Here is a 21,314-nt window from a genome sequence, read left to right on the forward strand (position 1 = left end):
TGTGGGCGTTTACACGTTTGCATGTGTTGCCTCAGATCATTTGCGCTTGAATAGCGCGCTCTCCGTGGGCGTTATAAATTAGCAGATTAATAAGCTGCGAGAACGATAATGAGAATGGCTGACATCTCTCTCTTTTTATATAGATTACATAAACAGAGAATATTTATTTTAGTTTTGAGTTAGATAATTTAAAAGAACAAACTTAAACTATTATAAAGATATATTGCTCATGCCTAGGTGAATAGTATTCGCTGAGTTTTGTTTAAGTTTAGAGACGTGCTCCAGAAAAAAAGTTCACAGAGACTTAGAGGCAGAAAGCACACCCTGTTTATTTTCTTTATTTTACAAAAGCACAATGTTTTATTTCGATTGTAAGTGGACACATAAAAAAGTAGACATTTAACAGTTTATTTTTTTATATTTCTTAAGTCTGTATGACCAAAAATGACAGAGTATTTTCAGTCTATTTTGCTGCTATGTGAAAAAAATCGAGCAAAAAGGGCCGGCGCATTTGCCGACCCCAGAGGGCTAAGTGAAACGTGTTCTCAAACAAGAAACCGTCTCGGGTTACGACTGTAACCCTCAGGGAACGAGACGCTGCGTCAAGAATCGACACATTGGGGAACGCCTTCAGCGTGACGCATCTGAAGCATGTATGGAACTAGTCCAATCTCGATTGGTGTTGCGTCATTATGTCACTCGTGACTTCGCATGTGACGGTGATGTGGAAGCTATAAAAGGACGCCGGATCACAACAGCGTCAGCTTCTGATTGGTCGAAGCAAGTTGTTCTCAGGATCGCAGGAAGTGTGGCCGAGGGACGCAGAGTCTCGCCCCCCCCTTTCGAGGGAACTTGCGCTGGATCGAGAATCGACGCATTGGGGAACGAAATGCCCACTGCGCCACACTGAGTAGTACATGCCCTGGTGTGAAGTAATCTGGCACACTCAAGACGAGGGTACTTGTGAACCCGGTGTAGAGGGCAGATCCAGACTGTAATGTTTTATGAAGGTGTGTGGGGAGGCCCGGCCAGTGGCATCACAGACCTCTTAAAGGGAGACCCCTGCTAGTAGGGCTTTAGAGATGCCACTCCTCTATTTGAGTGGGCTCTTATCAGGAGAGGCGAAGGCAAGTTGCGCGCTTCGTAAGCTGAGGAAATAGCCTCTACTATCCATCTGCTGATAGTCTGTTTAGAAACAGGGGAACCCTTCTTAGGTGACCCAAAACACACAAGCAGCTGTTCCGACTTCCTCCAGCCCGAGGACCTGCGTATGCAGGCCTCCAGAGCTCGGAGCGGGCATAACAGATGTAGCTTAGCTTGATCAGCCGACACATGCGGTGGAGGATGGAATGCTTGCAAGATTACAGACCGTCCCCACATTTGCAGGAACTTTAGGCACATAGCCGGGTCTAGGGTGGAAAATGGCTCTCACTCTACCAGGAGCGAACTTGAGGTAAGATGGAGCAACAGATAGCACCTGCAGGTCCCCGGCTCTTTTTAGGGACGTAATAACTAGCAGGAAGGTTACCTTCAGGGTTACATATTTCTCGGACACCTCGTCCAAAGGTTTGAAGTGTGCTACTGCCAGGTCCCACGTGGGAACCCTGGTCTGGACAACAGGCTTCATCCTCCTAGCTCCACGAAGGAAACGTACTATAAGTTGGTGTCTCCCCAAAGTACCCACCCCTTGAGCTATGGCTGCCACATAGACCTTAAGAGTTTAAGATGGTCTCAACAACCTCAGTTAAGAGATCAGCATTTATGAGTTGGTCCCTCTCAGGGGCCAGACCCACAGCTTCCACAGCTCCGGCCGAGGGTGATATATTGTGCCCCCGGCCTGAGACAGAAGGTCCCTCCTGATGGGCATTTGCCACGGAGGGCCTGCTAGGAGAGATATTATGTCTGAAAACCATACTCGGGCCGGCCAGTACGGGGCTACTAGGAGCAAGCTGATCCCGTGCCGCCGGACCTTCTTTAGAACCCCTGGAAGCAGAGCGATCAGGGGAAATGTGTACTGGCATTGCCTGCATAGAGGGCGCAATCTCAGGCCCCCCTGTCGATTTATATATGAGACCACCAACGTATTGTCTGTTTGAATTAGAACACAATGACCTCTGAGGTCCGGAAGGAAATGTCTGAGAGCCAGAAATACAGCCAACATCTCCAGGCAATTGATGTGCCACGAGAGATGGTGGTCCTTCCATTGGCCCCTGGTGTAGCGGCCCTCCATGACCGCTCCCCAGCCTGTGAGGGACGCACGCATCCGTGGTCACTATTTTTCTCTGACACTGTGCTCCCAACACAGGGCTTTGGGACAGGAACCATGCTTTCTTCCACATGACCAAAGAACAATCACATTACTTTGATCGTGCAAAATGGGTTCCCCCTCGGGGAAAACCATCTGATCCTGAGCCACCACTGCAGGGCCCTCATATACAGCAGGCCAAAAGGTATTACGTTGGACGCTGGTGCCAGGAGACCCAGAACCCTTTGAAAATGTTTGACAGTGATGGCCTGGCCTTGCTATATACTCGTGACTGTGGTCAAGAAGGTGTTTATATGAATTGGAGACAACTGTAATGACAGCAGCATTGTATCTGAATCCCACACTACCCCCATGAATGTTGTTCTCTGAAGAGGAATTAACGAACTTTTCTTGACATTGAGTCTCAACCCCAAGCACCTCAGATGGCTCAGTGTTTCCGCTACATTCAACACGATGACACTCTCTTCAAGATCAATGTTCCCATTATTATACTTTATTTGTGGATAAAGGTTTATGATTTGCATAAAATGACTTTATCTTGCTGGAGTTTATTGTGCTTTCTAAATCATATTCCTTTCTTGGTGCCTGTTAGATTATAGCACTGGAGTAGAGAGCAATATGAATTTGTTCTTCATGCGCACTGTAACTGAAATTTAAAACTGTTAAAAGAAAAGGCTCAATAAACTGTTGCATAGATATAATAGACTAAGCATCAAATATCTCTTCGCTTTGTGCTTTGAACATTTCAATGCGAAGCGCTGCACCCTTGACTTTGCGCTGCTTCAAGTCCATCATTCTGCGCACGGGATGCGCATAATCGCTTTGCCGCTCTAAACCGGAGTCTTTCATATTATAATACTTAGGGGAGGTTTAAACACCTGGGTCAAGGGGGCATGGCCCCTGGGAATATCACTCATGGCCGACTCCCCCTCACCCTGTGGAAATGGGCCTGCCACCACAGCTGGAAAAAATATTAGAGGAAACACTGGAACAACACCTCAATGTTGAGCCGCCATCTCCTCTGACTGTGCCAGAATGAGCCAGTCGTCAATGTAATTGAGAATACGAATGCTGTGAAGTCTCAGCGGAGCTAGAGCAGCATCCATGCCTTTCGTCAAGGTGCGAGGTGACAATGCTAGACCGAGTGGAAGAACTCGGTATTGATACACTTTTCCTCCAAAAGCGAACCTCAGAAACTTCCTGTGATGGGGAAGGATGGATATGTGAAAAAACGCGTCTTTTAGATCTATCATGACAACCAGTCCTCTGACCTGACCTGACCTGACTCACGATAATAGGTATGGTTAGCATTTTGAATCTGAACCTCCTCAGAGACCGATTCAACACTCTGAGATCTATTATAGGGCGTAACCCCCCATCCTTTTTGGGAACTATGAAGTACCAGCTGTTGAACCCGGATTCCCTTTCTTGAAGAGGAACCTGCTTTATGGCTTTCTTTGCTAAGAGGGACTGAACTTCTTGTTCCATGACCCAACCCTGCTCGGGGCTGACAAGGGTGTGAACCACCCCGCTGAATTTCGGTGGACGATACTCGAACTGAATTCTGTACCCTTTTTCCACTGTGCGCAGGACCCATTGAGATATATTTTGAAGACCTTTCCAGGTGTCTAAATACACTACAAGGGGGACCAGTCTCTCGGGACTGGCCTCAGCTGTTGAGCTTTGAGCGATTTCGTCGACCTGAAGCAGTTGACTGGCAGGAAACTGCATTGACTGCGTTCGCTTGAAACCGATGCATCCCGAAACGCCGTTGGCGGCAGGAAGCAAACATCAATTTCCTGAGGGCTCCGTGAGGGAGCGAGATGTTGATGCTCGCTCCCGTGGGGGACTGTCCTCAGAGGCCTGCGCATTGCGTCAGGGCCTCTTCGTCAAACCATTCCTCGCCTGATTGATCCCCAGTCCTCAGATCTGCCTTCGGTTTGGAGAACTTCGGCTGAGAGTGTTGTCTCTGGCTCCAGGCTTTTAGTGGGGGAGCACGAAAGGCAACACTGGCGGCTGCCTTGTGGGACTGCCCCCTTGCAGCAGACCAACAAGATCTGGAACGACGGCACCGGTGTCTCTCCGTAGCTACTAATGCTCCCATAGAGCGGCCGATGGCAAGAGCCGTCTTTTTAGTAGAGACAAGACAGAGAGACAAGTCAACCGCTCAACGAAGTTCAGTAATATCGTCGAGGACGACCTCCCTGCTGTCGTCCACCTCTTTGAGGAGGTCGGCCTGGTATGTCTGCAATAACCCCATTGCATGAAGGCATGCGCCCGACCCGCTGCCATATATGCTTTCCCCACCAAGGCCGATGTAGTAGAGCAGGGCTTGGAGGGGCACGCCGGAGCTCTCAGGGATGATGCAGCGTCGGGTGAAAGATAGGAAGCGAGGGTCTCTTCCACCCACGGCATCACCCCATAGCTGTTCTCTCTCGAGCCCACAATGGAGGAATATATGTGGACATTGGGGCTTGATAATCTTAACGAGAACGGCTTACTCCACGATCTCGACACCTCAGTGTGGAGATCGGTGAAGAAAGGGAGGCTCTGGCGCGAAGACTGTGACAGGGCTTGCAGGAAGCCTTTTTCAAGAAAAAAAGCAAGTTAGATGAACGCTTCCTGCAAGCCCTGTCACAGCCTTCACGCCAGAGCCTCCCTTTCTTCATCGATCTCCACACCGAGGCTTCTCTGCTGGCCAATCGATGTTTAATTTGGCCACTGCCTTGGTCACAACCTCCAGCAGCTACTCGTAGGCAGGAGAATGGGGTGGCGAATCCTCACATTCTCCTGCCTCGATGCTCAAAATATCTAACTCCTCGGAGTCAGATAATTTGAGCATCGGGTCCTTGTCACGGGCGGAAGATGCCACATAGCAGGCTTCCGACCCATGCGTGGGACCAATGGAGCTGGCTGCTGAATGCTGAGAAAGGGCCGAAGCCGTTTCAAAATCATCTGTCAGCTCCATTTGCGATCCCCATGTGTGCAGGCGCTGCGCTGCCTCGACAGACGCAGGACCTGATCCACTGGGAGCGCAAGCCTGGCCTGATTTATCAAACAGGCTCAGGCGGGAGCGGAGCGTTCTTAGGGGCAACAGATCACAGTTTGCACAGACAGCGCCCTCAAGTGCTACCCGTGCATGCTCCACTCCCAGACAAACAGCACTCGCTCAAATAGCGCGGCCCAGGGGACACACACTTTTCTGAATTGCTTCTCTTTATTCGCCATTCTTTATATATAAGTGAGTGATTTTGACAGACAACACCAAATAAGACAAACAGTCACACAGAACGCTTGCTGAAAACCAGATAGCTGACGCTGTTGTGATCCAGCGTCCTTTTATAGCTTCCGCATCACCATGACATGCGACATCACGAGTGACGTAATGACGCAACACCAATTGAGATTGGACTAGTTCCATACAGGCTTCAGACGTGTCACGCTGAAGGTGTTCCCCAATGTGTCGATTCTCGACGCAGAATGAGTTCCCTCGGAAGGGAACTTGATTTTGCTTATCGGGAATCAATTGGATCATTGTAGTTTGCTATTGGTGTGATCTCATTTGAGTGACAGGTTGTCCTGCCCTCGCTCCAGTAAACGTCATCAAAGAAGAGAAGAAAATAAAATAAAAGAGAAGAGTAGAGAAGTTACAAAGAGGAGAGGAAGTTATTTTGATTAAATATTTGGCACATGAATAAAATAAATTATGTGCATGGATAAATCATTTATAATAAATACTGCAATATTTCATTTAAAAAAAGAATTGTTAATGTTAATTTCATGGTGACTTTAAAGGGGACATATCATGCTTTTAAATCGTTCCTTTTTACATATAAATCACACATTTGTGGTCTATATAAAGCAGAACTGCAATGCTTGGGTCTGAATTCCTCATTATTATAGCTCCACAGGCCCCTTTTCTACCCCTTTTCTGATGTGCGTCTGAGAGCAACTTGTTTTGGTGCGGTCTCTTTAAATGCAAATGAGAAACTTCATACCCCGCCCCCTCTCCAGGTTGCAGAGGTGACACTCGTTTCAACTCCACCCCGTTCGGCCATTTTATTAGTTTGATAGCAGAGATACGATTATCTAGCGGCACAGAAACTTTTTATTCACACGTTATTGACAAAATGTCAACAACGGAAGACTTGTCCATCAAGCCTTACATGTTCGAGCCGGACCCGGAGCGAGATGAAAATGAAGACGACGAACCTGCAGAACAACGTCTTCATATGGATGTATCACAATCGTATGTTACTGTATTTACAGTAACTTCTCCATCCATGCCCACTACTACAATACTGCATGTTTTACAACGACTATTTAACACTCACAAAACAAAATATAAGTTATATTATAAACAATTAAAGAAAAGCATGTTATTATTGCACGTAAAAACGTTATTTACAGCTTACCGAAGTGCTCTGTTAGTCGTCTCCAAAGATAGAAGGAATTGACCCCTCAATCAGACGAAAGTTGTCGGCAAATCCTTCTTTATACTGGCGGAGGTTGCTGAAGTAGTTATCCTTGAAGTGCTTCGTCCGTGCACACAAAAATGACTTTAACCACAGATGGTCATGTGGGTACATTTCCATGGAAAATAAAACTCAACCAGGCACTTCGAAGAGGTTCTGATGCTGGGAGACGGTGTAATGAAGCCTGTGGGTTACTACATCCAACAACCGAACATTTTGACTTACCCTCTCGTAACTTCTGCATCCTTGAGCTTGTACTACAAAATCGCAGCGAGAAATTAAAATGCCGGATTGCTCGAAATGTTGGGCCGGTAGTCGATGTCATTATTTGGCAGTTCCGCTGCAAATACTGTGACGTAATTGTTCAAAAAAAGTCATAGAGAATAGAAAAATCGGAACAGGTTGCAAAATATGACCAAAACAGAATATAAAGAGATCAACGAAGCACAAGAGACTAATTTCAACTTTTCTGTACTTATAAACACTCCAAATATACAACAAAATGCATTTACGGGCTAAAAAAGTGGATTTAGCATGATATGTCCCCTTTAAAGTCATTATTCACTGATAATATTGACATCCCTAGTTGGCACCATCATAAGACTTCATAAAAAAGTAATGATGTTCGACTCGTGAACAAATTATTCTTTTGAGTCATATACTTCCATTGAATCGGTTAAACAAATTCATCTGTCTGTAAATAAAGATTTGTTAAAAAAAGGTTTGTTCATCATAAAAAAAAACTATCAAATGGCTTTAGAACACTTGGAATATTATACACAAGACATATGGGCTGCTTTTATGGTCATTTTAATGTGCCTTTATAGCATCCTTTTTTAAGCTTGGAAGCTCCAGTCGCTATGTATTGCAGTTACATGGAGAGAAATAGTATTTCTTCTTTTGTGTTTCTCTGAGAACATTTTTGGGTGAACTACACCTCTACGTGCATCGTTTTATATCCTCACAAGTTTTACGTAAAGAATATGATAAGAGAGGTTCTGCTGCAGTAACAACTTAATGCATGATGCAACTCTTTCATAATATGTTGTTGTTGCAGATTATTCAATGCAAGGTTTACTGGGGTCACGTTATAACAGGCTGAGACCTTTTTAAATGCAGACTCTTTTTAAAGCGTTTGTTAAATTAGTCCCTCAAGCTGCATTGTACCTAATTAATCTTAAAATGTTTAACCTTGTCATCACTTGGAAAAATCATAGATGTGGCCTTGAGCTCCTGCTGGGGTATCAGGAATGAGTTAACATGCAGATTGCTAATTAGAGTAAGTATGTGTTCTTGGGTTTGTTTCTCACAGATCCACTGTGAATGAAAGCCTGCCCTCTCCCCCAGTGAGTGCCATTCAAAACCACAGGCTTCCTCAGATACACTCTGAGTCTCCAGAGCAGGATTACTATGCTCCTATTTCCAAGCTTGTGCAGGTAACAAGCCACACCGGTGTCACTGTGGCCTAAAGACTATTGATCTGCCTTATCACATACATACATTACCTTTTAAATGTTTCAGGTCAGAAAAATGTATACTTTTATTCTCCAAGGACTCATGAAATTGATCAAAAGTGACAGTAAAGACATTTATAAAGTTTCAAAATATTTCTATTTGAAATAAATACAGTTCTTTTGAACTTTCTATTCATTAAAGAAACCTAAAAATAGTGTGTAGAGCAGACTTTGATCTCTGTAAACAGAGATAGCAGCAGTTTTTTTTTATGGGTGAAAGGGACATATTCCCTCCATAGTCTAGTTGATATGACATTCGATATAGTAAACATGGTTGCATTTTGCTCTTTAGAAAGTTCAAACTATCTTAAACTAATATCAATTTTTTAAATTGGAAGGAATATGGCAACAAGTTCTGTGTAAGTAAATGTGTATTTAAGGATGTTTAGCAATTCAGTCTGCACTGATTTGGTTTGATTTCAGAGTCAAAGCTGTGATCTCTCTCTGTATCTCTTAGCTCAGAGGGAGGGTCATAAGAGGCGGAGCTACCAGTGTCACGCATGCAGTAAACAATCTCCCACCGTTGAGAGAGCCCACCCTGATGCTGGAGTCTCTGTCTCGGCCCAATACTACTCATACATTCAGAGTAATGAATCTCATTCAGAGATCATAGTACAGAATTTACACTGGGGGGGAAGAATGGTGTAGAATTTACTTAGAAAGTATTTTTAAAAATCGCTAGTACATTTCAAATTCAAATAATTACGGCAAGTAACACATTGATTAAACATGATATTTTTAAAATAGAATGAATGAAATGGTATTTTCTTGTAAAAAGAAGTCCAGTAGTAGTCATTGTGGTATCAGATGTTAGGCAGTTATAGCTATGGGTCACCAGCAGTTTAATGTGAAACAAAACCAAATACCAAAAGAGTTCTTTACAACTTTGTAGAAACATGACACCAAATCCTACAAGAAGTGATATAGATACTTTCCTGGCTCAGACACTGCTGTGGTAACACTGCTTGAAATAGGTGGTAAATTCGACAGAGTCTATTGTTTAGATGTAAACCATGCCATGTTTTTGTTCTGCAGTCCGACACCCCAATGAAAAGGTCATTCACACCTATGGATTTTGCCTGTAACATGAGGACAAGTCGAGGACTTGTCAAAGGTGCGTCACTTTTACAAAGTAGGTGCCTGATTTGGCCAGTGACATGAAGGACAACACAAACACTATGGCTTTGCTTTGCTCTAAATTTTTACTTCTTAAAAATAAATAATGTAAGAAAAATAAGATAACAATAAAAGCTTTTTCTGTATGCCTCTTAGGTGAGAGCACACCTATGGGTGTGACAGGCTTCAGTATGGGTATCACCAGCTCTACAGCTAGTGGGTTCTTGGAGTGTGCCACACCTAGCAGGAGGCGTCTGCCCTGTGCTGATGGGGAAGGAGGGAACATGCCCCTACTCGGCTCTATTGGTCAGAGCGGCTTATTATCTTTCATCTAACATAAATGTAACAGTTTATTACACTCTTAGAAGAAAAGGTTCTTCATATAACCACAGGGTTTTGTCAGCCGCCTCATATATAGAACCATATATAGAACCCCTATTATGCTATTTTAAAGGTTCCTAATTTTGGATGTCTCCTACAATAGGTTTACATGCATCCAAGGTCAAAAAACACTTACATAATATACATTGCAAATCACCTCATTTCTTAAAGAGTCTGAAAACGGTTTATTCAAAGATTCAGTCTGTTTAAAACCCTCAGAGAGTCTACTCTGCTCTGATTGGTCAGATGGCTCAGTCTGTTGTGATTGGTCTACGGGTTACAGCGCGCGTCAAAATACCATATCTGAATTTCAGCTCTGGAGGTTTCCTCAGCACTTGATACACAGTGATACGAGCAATGGATGGTGTTGGTTTTTCTGAATCAATTCCAGCCCGAGTCCTTATCCTTCTGAAGTGCATACAAATTGTATTCACAGTGCTGAAAACAGCGTCTTCTTGACATACTGACAACACAACCCAAACTCGTCCAGGCCTCAGCTACAACTACAGTGTTTGAGGGTGGGTCAAAGTAGACGTTGTTCAGCTAATGAAGACCATAGGCTGGCATTATGCAAATTTGTCTATTGTCATGTAGGTACTGTATGTAACTGGAAGTGAGACTGGAATTGCTGACGACTCATTTCAGCAGTTCAGAATCAATTCTTTCTTTAGGAGACAATAACTTTATTCGTCAAGCACTTTGATCTTTAAAACTTTGCAGACATTTTACATTCGCATACAGCTATATTACACACTGCATGAAAGGTAATATTCAAAAAAGCTTAATAGGGGCATTTTAAAATTGAGTCAAAATCCCTAGGGTTCTATATAGAACCCCACTGAACCTTTTTTTCTGAGAGTTGGTTTCACATAGTTTAAATTCATTGCCCTTTGTTGATGTTTATTTAATATAGAATCTATCTTTAAAGCCTGAACCAATTAATTGTTCAGTCTACACACCATATGCTGTGTAGAATCAACAAATAAATGAACCAGAAAAATAAGCAATGACACAGGGGGCTTTAATTAAAAGGAATTTGTGTGAGTTGTCTGTAAGATATGGACATTATTTAGCTTTTGGGACACTGGAGATTAATTAACACTTTTAATAAGGTAGAGTCCTAGAGAAGAGGTTAACATAATGAAAATATTTCTTTAAGACTGAGTAAACCACCAATACAATCTGCTTTCAGGTGGCCAGACTCATCGGAAACAGTTGAGCCGGTTTCCATTGCATGTGAAGAAGAAATTTCAGCCTGTCATGCCATAGCAGAGGAATTAATTTTATAATTAAATGAAAGAGCTTAACAGGGCAGACATGAATGCAACAGGGTGATGCGCACTGATATTCAATCACTGTCATAATATGACTTTATTGTACATATTTTGTATCACCATATGTCCAGTTACAAACTGTCATATCCAGTGCCTACAGTTTATGGATTTGATAGTTTTTCACAGTGACCTGGAGAACAATCTGGAGCTAACAGGACAAATGACCTCATGCATCCCTGTTGTTTCCTTTTTTACCATTTTGAAGGATGAATGCCAAACATGTTTTGTTAATGCATATTGAGTTTAATATTCATTTGTTTTTACTGCAGATGTCTGAGGCCAACAGGTTGATGAAACAAAATGCATAGCCTAATTATTTATTTTACAGTGATGGTTGATAATACTGTTATAACCTATCAAACTGTTTATTTCAGCAACATTTTATTGAGACTTCTCCTCCTTGGTGGATTCATTTGCAATAAAATTGTTATATAATTTGGCAAAGGTTCAGTAATATATCACAGCAATCAAATATTAGACGTTTGTTTCCTGGTCTTGAAATTATTTTATCTATGCTCACTTTAACAAAAAAAATTGTTAATATTTTTGCTCTAGATTGTAATTTGATGAAGCAAGAGATAGCTAGAATAAAATCCACACCATTCAAGATGCTTTTCTATCTTTAACAATAGACTTGACAGACCTCTTCCATTGGAGAAAGACATCTGAATTTGTGCTTGTAAACCACAACACACAGTTGTGCATTATTGCTGCATTACTTCTGTTGTCTGTTAATGTTTTAGCGGGAGGCACTTTACCCACAGATAACCTGCATGTGTTCCAGTTATCATAACTAAATCTGTTTGATTAGCCCAGGGTGTTTTTCTCTCATTCTCTCTCTCTCTGTTTGTACTAAGAGAGTGAAACTGTTAAGTCTGAAGTTCATGGTGAAGCATTCTGTGCTCGTCTTTCAGAGCTTTAGTTACAGCCAGCTTCATCAAAACAAAATGGGTGTCCTTTTTGGATTATACATTCTGGGGATTATATTTACAGCCGTTATTCTACTTCTTTTGGTATCTACCACATATCATCCACTTAAAAATTATATAGGAAAATGGAACGAAATGAGACCAATTCCAGGAATGCCAGGCGCTTATCCAATCTTTGGCAATGCACTGCAGTTTAAAGCCAATGCAGGTGGTAAGGGATTGTGATCTTTTTGACTAACATCAGCTCTACCTACCATTGATTGATGTTAATTTAACACTGCAAAATTATAAAAGTGTGTTTCTGTTAAAGATTTTTTCAACCAGATTATTGAGGGCACAAATGAAAACAGACACCTTCCTCTAGCAAAGGTGTGGGTGGGTCCAGTCCCCTTTCTGATCTTGTATCATGCAGAGAATATTGAGGTGCCTATTTCTCAAATTTTGTCCTCTCCGTTTACTTTTTGATGTGTATTATTATGTTTTCCTCCCAGTTTCCTCATACCTATGTTTTTCCATCAGGTGGTCCTCAGTAATTCCAGACACCTTGACAAGTCATACCCATATAGGTTCCTGCACCCATGGCTCGGCACAGGCCTGCTCACTAGGTACGGTGGGTTTACCACCATTTTTTGGGTGAAAATTACACTGTGCCCTCTTTTGCAATTCTATTACAATCTGTTGTAATGCTCACTGTAAATATTATGTGAAATTAAATTAATAGGGTAGCATCAATTTAACAATTTTATGTTAAAATAGCTTCTCTAATCTTAATATAGATGAATAATAGACATATTTAAGTATTTACATTTGAATGTTAATTTCCTCCAAAATGTGTATTCACAGTGACTTTAGACAGACTGTAAAAGCAACATTACCTTTAATAAGCAACCAATGGAATGAGTTTTATCTCTCTCTTCGACCAATGGGAGATTAGGGGAGTTTTTTTTTGGGGGGGGGGGGGGGGTATTATTTGTTAGTTGTATTATTTATTAGTTGCTTATATTACATTCTGAATAATTTTTGGGACAACTTATGTCTTTTTTTCTTGATATTGTGTGACAGTCTTAGGGTATTTACAATTACGCATTTGGCAGCCGCTGTTTTATTCGAAGAACGATTTATGTGTTTATGTGAAATTTGTTGGGATTTACCCCATGATTGTGCCATTGCTAGTGCCTTGTTCTTCTGTTAAAGCCTTAGGAAAGCACACAAAATGAAAAAAATTGTAATAAATAAATACATTTTGTGAAAAAATGTTTTAAAATTGTTAAATACAGTTTTAAAAATCATATTCTTGTGTGTTCTTTTTTGTAATGTGTGAGAAGTTCTGTTTTACCTTTTTCATAGGGTCACACCCTGAACATAACAATTGTACCAAGAATTTTAACATAATGCAAGGGTTAAAAACATAATTATATTTGCAATTGATAATGTTAGAAATAACTACATGTGTATTTTGTATTAAGTAGAAAGAGCAGTGTTGTCTTGAATCTCTCTGTTACCTAAAAAAGCCGCAATCATGTCCTTCAAAGCTCCGAACATTTAAAGTCAATCTAAACTTTGTTTCACATAAGGTAGAGGACCACCTGCCAAACTGGCAGATTTCATATCTCATATTCAAGAGCAGCTTGCATCAAGTACTGCAAACAAAGTCTATCAAAAGCACAGTTTATAATCAGCCATACCGGACACAAGGTCTCTGGCCATCTGTCAAAACACAGCAGAGTCCAAAAACACAGAAATTTAATACAAAATGACCCCCATGTAGGCCTTTACAGCATGTAAGATAGTTTGAGGTCACTTTTCTCAACTTTTCTTCCCACAGCACAGGGGAGAAGTGGCGTAACCGGCGTAAAATGCTGACTCCAACCTTCCACTTCTCTATCCTCTCTGACTTCCTTGAAGTGATGAATGAACAAACAGATATTTTGATTCAGAAGATGCAGAAGCAGGGAGATGGAGAGCCGTTCAACTGCTTCAGCTACGTAACCTTGTGTGCTTTGGACATCATATGTGGTACAGTACATCCAATCTTTCCTTAGCACAACGTGAGAGTGCTGTTGAGGTTTTCCTGCTGCTTTGTTTACACACTGCTCATGCATGCTAATGTAAAATAGCCCTAACACTCATCGCTTAGTTATAACAACCATTGTTAAAACATATGGGATATTTTTGTTTGCAACAGAAACTGCAATGGGAGAGAGGATCTATGCTCAGAGCAATGCTGACTCTGAGTATGTTCAAAGTGTCTATAAGTAAGTAGTGTACATAAGTATGTAAGTACTTCAATGTTAGAGCATGTGTTCTTGCTAATAAATAGGGGAGCCAAGCTGTCCTCTCTGAGAACTGGCAGTGTTTATACTCCACTTGTAGAATGAGTGACATCATCACCAAGAGACAGAGAGCACCATGGCTGTGGCCAGACTGGATCTACAACATGTTGCAGGAAGGCAAAGAACATTCCAGAAGATTGAAGATTCTCCACTCTTTCACTGCAAGTGTGAGTGATCACACTTTTTTTTCTGTGAATGTGTGAGACTTCCGATTCAATTGGTAAATAACTAAAACAATAACAAAGTCCAGGAAATTGTAAAACTATTTGCAATGAAAAAAAATGTGTTTAGAATTATAATAATACATCAAAATAATATAAGACATGCTACAGTGTAGCTTGCAATATCAAGCAACAATAATGGCATTTTTTACAGGTAAAATAACTGAAAGAGAATAATACCGGAAGCCTTGCACATTCAAGTTATAATTTCCACAAAATCTAATTACAATTGTTAAATACAAACCTTTAGATTATTCGTACAGAATTTTCTGCTTTCTTGACCTAAAGGTCATCAAGGAGAGAGCGAAGTTCATGAGCTCTGAGTCTGATAGTGATTCTGACCAGGGGCAGAGGAAGAGACAGGCCTTCCTAGATATGCTGTTAAAAACTACTTATGAGAACGGGCAGCATTTGAGTCATGAAGACATTCAGGAGGAAGTGGATACCTTCATGTTTGAGGTACAAATAAAACTATAAAAGGAAAGTTTGTCAAGACAAAGGTTGAACATTATTTTAAGGACCATTCTCTTTAACAGGGTCATGATACCACAGCAGCTTCAATGAACTGGGCCTTACATCTGATTGGCTCCCATCCTGAGGTCCAGAAGGCAATGCAGGCAGAACTACAGGAAGTGTTTGGTACACAAGTCTTTACCACAATGTGGAATGTATTTCATTTAGCATGATGTGTTCTCAATGAAAGCAGTTTTTTCTGTTTACTCAGTAGTCAAGAAAGCAGCTTGGGAATGTTCCCTAACAACCTCATTTAAAGTTCAGCTGCTTCTCCTGCATTCTGATTGGCAGGTTCGTCAGAGCGACACGTGGAGGTGGAGGACCTGAAAAAGCTGCGCTACCTGGAGTGTGTTATCAAGGAGAGTCTGCGGATCTTCCCCTCCGTGCCTCTGTTTGCACGCAGCATCTGTGAGGCCTGTCAAATCAGTAGGTGGCAGCAGTTTGTCACCTTGCCAAACAGCGCAGCAAACGGCGCAAGATCAAAGATCTGATTTTTTTGATGCCACTCTCATTATTTGCATCACAGCATAACAGCAGATGTCACGACTTCTATTTCCATCTCCCATTGTCAAATATGAAGCACCTCGAGTGTTTATTTCTAGCTTGGAGTCTTTCATGTCAAGGTTAAATGAAAGAGCAGCTGGATGGGAGATAGTAACTTTTCAGAACGGAAAGTGTTGCAATGCGCAATAAATGCATCCATTTATCAATTATTTATTAAAGCTTTATTCTGTCTCCCACACAGTGGTATAGTTTGGCATGTGTGCAGTGTACTAAATCCTGTTAAGTTGTTAAATTTCTGTGATATGTATAAAATAACTGACTGAGGTTTTTTTGTTGCTCGTTTGCAGATGGGTTCAAAGTTCCAAAAGGAGTGGATGCTGTTATCATACCATATGCTCTTCACCGGGATCCGCGCTACTTCCCAGAACCTGAGGAATTTCGACCGGAAAGGTTTCTGCCAGAGAACAGCAAAGGGAGGCATCCATATGCATACATCCCTTTTTCTGCAGGGCCAAGAAACTGCATCGGTAAGAAAAAGAACAGAATGATTACACAAATATTTTTTATAAAAGTAACATAATAGAAATGATAAGACTAAATGCTATCCAGTATAATATTAATTAATGTGAAAAGGAGCTCATTTTAATTTTGGTGCCTTCTTAGTGGGGGTGCATAAGACAAAAAGGCTGGGAAACAAAGCATAACGATATAACTCTACCATACAAAGGAGTGCATTTTATTACACGCGCCATATACCTAGATTTTATAGATTTTGCTTAAGTCTCACAGTTTGCTGAAAGCTGTATGTTTTTGATTAATGAAAAAAATGGCTCATAAGAGGCATTTGTCCAAGAATCAGACTAAAGTACAGTGGTTGCACAGTAAGTGTTTGGTTCACTAAAAAGAACCGACTCACTAGAGACATTTGTTCTGAAATTGGACTTCTCTGGTTGCGCTGCATGCGTTTGATTCACTAAAAACAAACGGCTCATTAGAGTAATTTGCTTTGTAATCAGACTACAATAGTTTTACACTACAGGATGTGTTTGATTCACAAAACGAATCAACTCATTTGCTCCCAAATCAGATTAAACTGATTGTGTTGTATGTCTTGATTCTCTAAAAAGAACCGAATCATAAGAGTTGTTTTGATTCTCTAAAATTATCTGGCTCATTAGAGTCATTTGCACAGAGACTACACTGATTGTGTTGTATGCTTTTGATTCACTAAACAGAACCATCTGATAACAGCCATTTGCTCTATAATCAAACTACACTGGTTGTGTTGTATGTTTTTCATTCACTAAAAAGAATCGACTCATAAAAGTTGTTTTATCTATAATCAGACTACACGGGCTATATATTCTGTTTCCCGCAGTAGATTCAGTAGTATCATTCAGGTTCTGAATTTGAACCAGTTCTTGGTTCCCAACCTATGACATTATTATTATTATAAGTTTATTTTTCTATTATACTTCACCCAAGAGTCAATTTGCTTATTGAGCATCACTATCTGAACGAGAGACTCAGTGCACTTATCTCCCACACTCATCTCTAGAGTGTTTGGGCCTCTACCCCACCCCTGAATGAGACAGATTGTTTCACAGCGAGTGGTGCTCGCAGGTTCAGGTCACTGGCCACACACAAGAATAATCTTCTAACAAAACTGAAAGTGTGCCACATAGCTTTGGAGATTTATTATTTCAGCACTCGACTCATCTCCACTACCTTCCAGGAATGAAAGCTCCAAATTAGAGTAGATATTTTACTTCATGAATGTCTCCCCTCTCTTAGTCTTGTTGCCATTCCAAGACCTTATTCTCTCTTTCCCATTTTCTCTTTTTCTGTGTATCTGTGGCTCCAGGCCAGCGCTTCGCCATGATGGAGGAGAAGGTAGTTCTTGCTACGATCTTGCGTCACTTTGACGTAGAGGCGTGTCAGAGCCGTGAGGAGCTGCGGCCTCTGGGGGAACTCATTTTGCGTCCCGAGAAGGGCATTTGGATCAAACTACAAAGAAGAACCAAATAACTCTCACCACCATTAAAACTTAAGATTGCTTCAGTCCTCACATCACAGACAGTTGTTGTGCTGCTAGCGTTGTTGTGCTGTTAGCTTTGAGGAGACTCAAACGCAATCTGCTATCATTTTTGTATTTTCTGTGATCGATTTTATGGGTAATTCTATGGAATGGATGGTAAAAAGAAGAGCTGAAAGTACCAGACTCTTATCAGTAGCTGAAGAAGTAATAAAATTAGCAAAATATCTTATAAACAAACACCCAAATTGAGGCAGATTTCTGATTCCATGTGGACCTAGTTATAAGTTAGAAATAGTGTACAGCCAGCCGCTTAACAGCACAAAATAAGCCAAGATAGGGTGATCGGTTAATTGACAACCTCAGCACTGCTACTTACCATAATGTAGATGAAATATTGATAAGTTGAAAAGTTGAAATAATTTTATTATGAGAAAAAAGAGACCGCAGAGTGTTGTACATTAAACTAGCACAGCAAGTCCGACAATGATGAATTATAGAGTTTAGTGGTCATTCAATAAATATATTCAACCACAGAATGTCATAATTGAATTGAATCATAATCAAGTAAATCAACTCAATTGAGGCAACTATTTGTGCACATTTGCACTCTAGGTTTCCCTTTATAATGTTGAATTGTCTTTCATTCTCACTTGCACTTCTTTAATTACAGAAAAAGAGGATGTACAAAACTGATCATTTGATTTCAAGCATACACTGCGGTTTAAAAGTTTCCGGGTCAGTAAGATTTATTTTATTTATTTTTGTAGAATTTTGTACTTTTATTCAGTTAGTATGTATTACATTGATCACAAGTGACAGTAAAGACTTTTATAAAGTTGCAAAAGATTTCTATTTAAAATAAAATGAAATTCTGTTCATCCAAGAATCCTGGAGAAAAAAGTATCACGGTTTCCCAAAAATATTAAGCTAATATATTAAACTGTTTTCAAGATTTATAATAATAAGAAATGTTCCTTGATCACCAAATTAGCATATTAGAATGATTTCTGAAGGATCATGTGACATTGAAGATTGGAGTGATGATGCTGAATATTCAGCTTTTCCATCACAGAAATAAGTTACATTTTAAAATAGAAAACAATTATTTGAAAACTGAGAGTGAGAGATTTGTTTCAAAAGCATGAACAAATGTTTTGCGAATCGCAATTTGAGAGATCTGTTGCAAATCTAAAGCCCTCAGGGCTGTCCATTATTATTGGTCTCGAATCACTGGATGAAAATAAGTCTTTGGCAAAAGTATTTTCAGACTAAACAGTGTCTGCACATCCACATGTCTGCACCTTATTCAAATACACAGATTGAATATAAGTGATGCTTAATCAAACTGGCATTCATCATGGTGGAATGTCTAGAGGCTTTCATTTAGTGGAAATGTTTTCTTTAATTAAATGAGAAAAATGTATTTAATTTATTTTGTCCCAGTCAACAAAACACTTTAAAATGAAGCTCAGTGATTTTCATCAAAAGATCAGTTCAGCTCAGAAATGCTAACATGACGTACAACATACCATGTCTTTGATATTAACATCAAACAAATCTTTCTATTCATCCCCAGGGCGATTTTGCTAATTATATGAATTTGCATGAATAAATATCTCAGTCTGTGATGTCCAGTACCGAATATCTTTCATCAAGAATTACTTCACAACACTCAGTTCAGTTTCTACAAGCGTCACCTGTATCTCTGTATCATGCTCTTTAAACCTGCTCTGTCGCCTCATTTGGGGCTGATGGGTGATAAGGAGCAGGGCTCCTCCACAGAGAGGCAGTGTTGCTCCTCCTCATCCCTCATCCGTCCTGAGCAGTGCCGGTGAGAGGACACCTTAAACTGTCAGACTGATGGGAAAATCAGTTGACCCTGCCAAGTCCCAAACCGCTACTGCAATTCATCAAGATTAAATCTATCATCAAGAAAAAAATCTTTTGATGGAGTTTTGGACAAGAGTATGGCACAAACGTGATAAAAGTGATTTTAAATGCATGTTTCTCCTGTAATTTAGATAAGTAGAAACAATTATGTAAATTTACCAGCAGCTCGAAGTGATTGTGATTGCAATTGTGCGGCTTTGCACCATGACATTATTTTAAGTCCACATTGTGTATTCTGGGTAAAATGTCTGTATTTAATGTTGTAAGGTATCAATCCATAATTAAAATGGGCAAGAAAAATAACAGACATTTGAAATTGATGATGCAGTTTGATGAGTTATAGAAAATGTGCATTCATACATTCAAAGAGGTTTATATTCCATCTGTGGTATTAGATCTATAGGTCCTTGACTCAATTTTGAAGAACCCTTTATGCCAACAAAGTGTCTTAAATGATTGCATAATACTTTCATTTTAATGGGTTATTTAAATTGTCCTAGTAATAAAGAATGTTGCTGCTTAATAAAAAAAAATAATAATAAAATCATTAAATTTCTATTTACAAAAATAATATGAGCTGTTTAATTCATATTGTTTTTATTTTAATTAAAAAAATAAGAATAATTACAACTACATACATAAAATAAGATGGGAACCCCTATGACGCACCTGGTAGAACACTTTAAGGTTCTATATAGAAGAGTACATTTAGAGAGAGAGATTGAGAGATAAACATTAATCTCCAAAAGTCTAAGACGACTAGTGAAAATGTTTTTTGTTATGTCATTACAAATTGAGTGAACAATTAAACAACTGATATTATAAAATGCCTTAGTATTTGGTCTGTCCATCTTTTGCTTTGATGACGGCAGCACTCGAGCTGCATGAACTCAACAAGTTTGTGTGAAACCTGATGACCATGTTTTCCTCCATGATTTGAGAATCATCCAAAGAGCCTCTTGTGCTTTTATGGAATCAAGAACATCTGACTGTCTGTGCAAAGAATCATATGATCATAGTCAGAAATTTGATTATTTGATTTGCAATCTAGAAATAGAGCAGAATCTTAAATATTTAATTTATCATTCATTACATTTCTTTGTTTTGAATGTACCAAAGTCTGAAAACTCTCTGCTCTGTTTTCAATTTCAAGGTTTAATAGAAAAAAATATCCAAGATTTTCACAGCCAACTGTACTTCTAAACATATGGTAGTATCCACCTGTACTAACTGTGCAATAGGAAGGTGATAATATGCCAGTGTTTTCTTTAGCTGGAAGGCAGATTCATTATAGCACAAAGAGATTACAGCAGATAACACAGTCTTAAGTGTTCCATTCTTCAAAGGACACATTTCATCAAACCTCTCTACCTACGCCTGCCGCACAGAGATCAATGCTATCCAACATAAAGGCGAGTGACAAATCCCTTCTTCCGGAAACAACTTGAATTACTTTGAATAGTGAAGACAAACCTCACAGAACTGATATACTGGGGGAGGGGTGGCATCATTCATATCAGTCAATTAAGCAAGTATTTTCATCAATGAACAATTAAAATTTTAACATAACTCAATATAGCCATGTATTCATTTAAAATTACTCACTCATTGCTCTGGTCTTTTTTCTGACTTGAGGCAGAGGGGTCAATCAAGAATGAAAGCGGACATAATAGCTTTGAGAATGCTGTGCAGTGGCCAAAAGGGCAACTCCTTTTCGATCATTGCCTTAGAATTTATGAAAGCTGTCTTTGTTTTTCTAAAATACTCTTAGTACAACAAAAATATGTTCTGATGTCAATC

At 40.1% G+C, this 21,314-nt stretch overlaps 2 protein-coding genes across 2 annotated transcripts in view; both read left to right on the forward strand.

The window, feature by feature from the left end:
• Window positions 1–11,898, forward strand: part of fam149a (family with sequence similarity 149 member A) — a 30,257-nt gene extending 18,359 nt beyond the window's left edge. The window contains exons 11-15 of the mRNA XM_077236064.1: window positions 8,054–8,177; window positions 8,713–8,841; window positions 9,291–9,369; window positions 9,528–9,677; window positions 10,945–11,898. Of these exons, the coding sequence (XP_077092179.1) occupies window positions 8,054–8,177; window positions 8,713–8,841; window positions 9,291–9,369; window positions 9,528–9,677; window positions 10,945–11,021 (559 nt within the window). The 3' untranslated portion in view covers window positions 11,022–11,898. The remainder of the gene's footprint in view (window positions 1–8,053; window positions 8,178–8,712; window positions 8,842–9,290; window positions 9,370–9,527; window positions 9,678–10,944) is intronic.
• A 56-nt stretch (window positions 11,899–11,954) lies between these two features.
• On the forward strand, window positions 11,955–18,115 carry cyp4v2b (cytochrome P450, family 4, subfamily V, member 2b). The gene is made up of 11 exons (XM_077236065.1): window positions 11,955–12,226; window positions 12,326–12,438; window positions 12,535–12,620; window positions 13,841–14,031; window positions 14,201–14,270; window positions 14,389–14,515; window positions 14,858–15,028; window positions 15,106–15,208; window positions 15,374–15,508; window positions 15,934–16,113; window positions 17,451–18,115. The coding sequence occupies exons 1-11, from the start codon at window positions 11,971–11,973 to the stop codon at window positions 17,612–17,614; spliced, it is 1,596 nt and encodes a 531-aa protein (XP_077092180.1). The 5' UTR covers window positions 11,955–11,970; the 3' UTR covers window positions 17,615–18,115.
• The last annotated feature ends 3,199 nt before the right edge of the window (window positions 18,116–21,314 follow it).

Source organism: Siphateles boraxobius, unplaced genomic scaffold (assembly GCF_051911475.1).
Source record: "Siphateles boraxobius isolate OS27281-9 unplaced genomic scaffold, OSU_SipBor_1 2, whole genome shotgun sequence".
In the NCBI taxonomy this organism is placed as follows: domain Eukaryota; kingdom Metazoa; phylum Chordata; class Actinopteri; order Cypriniformes; family Leuciscidae; genus Siphateles; species Siphateles boraxobius.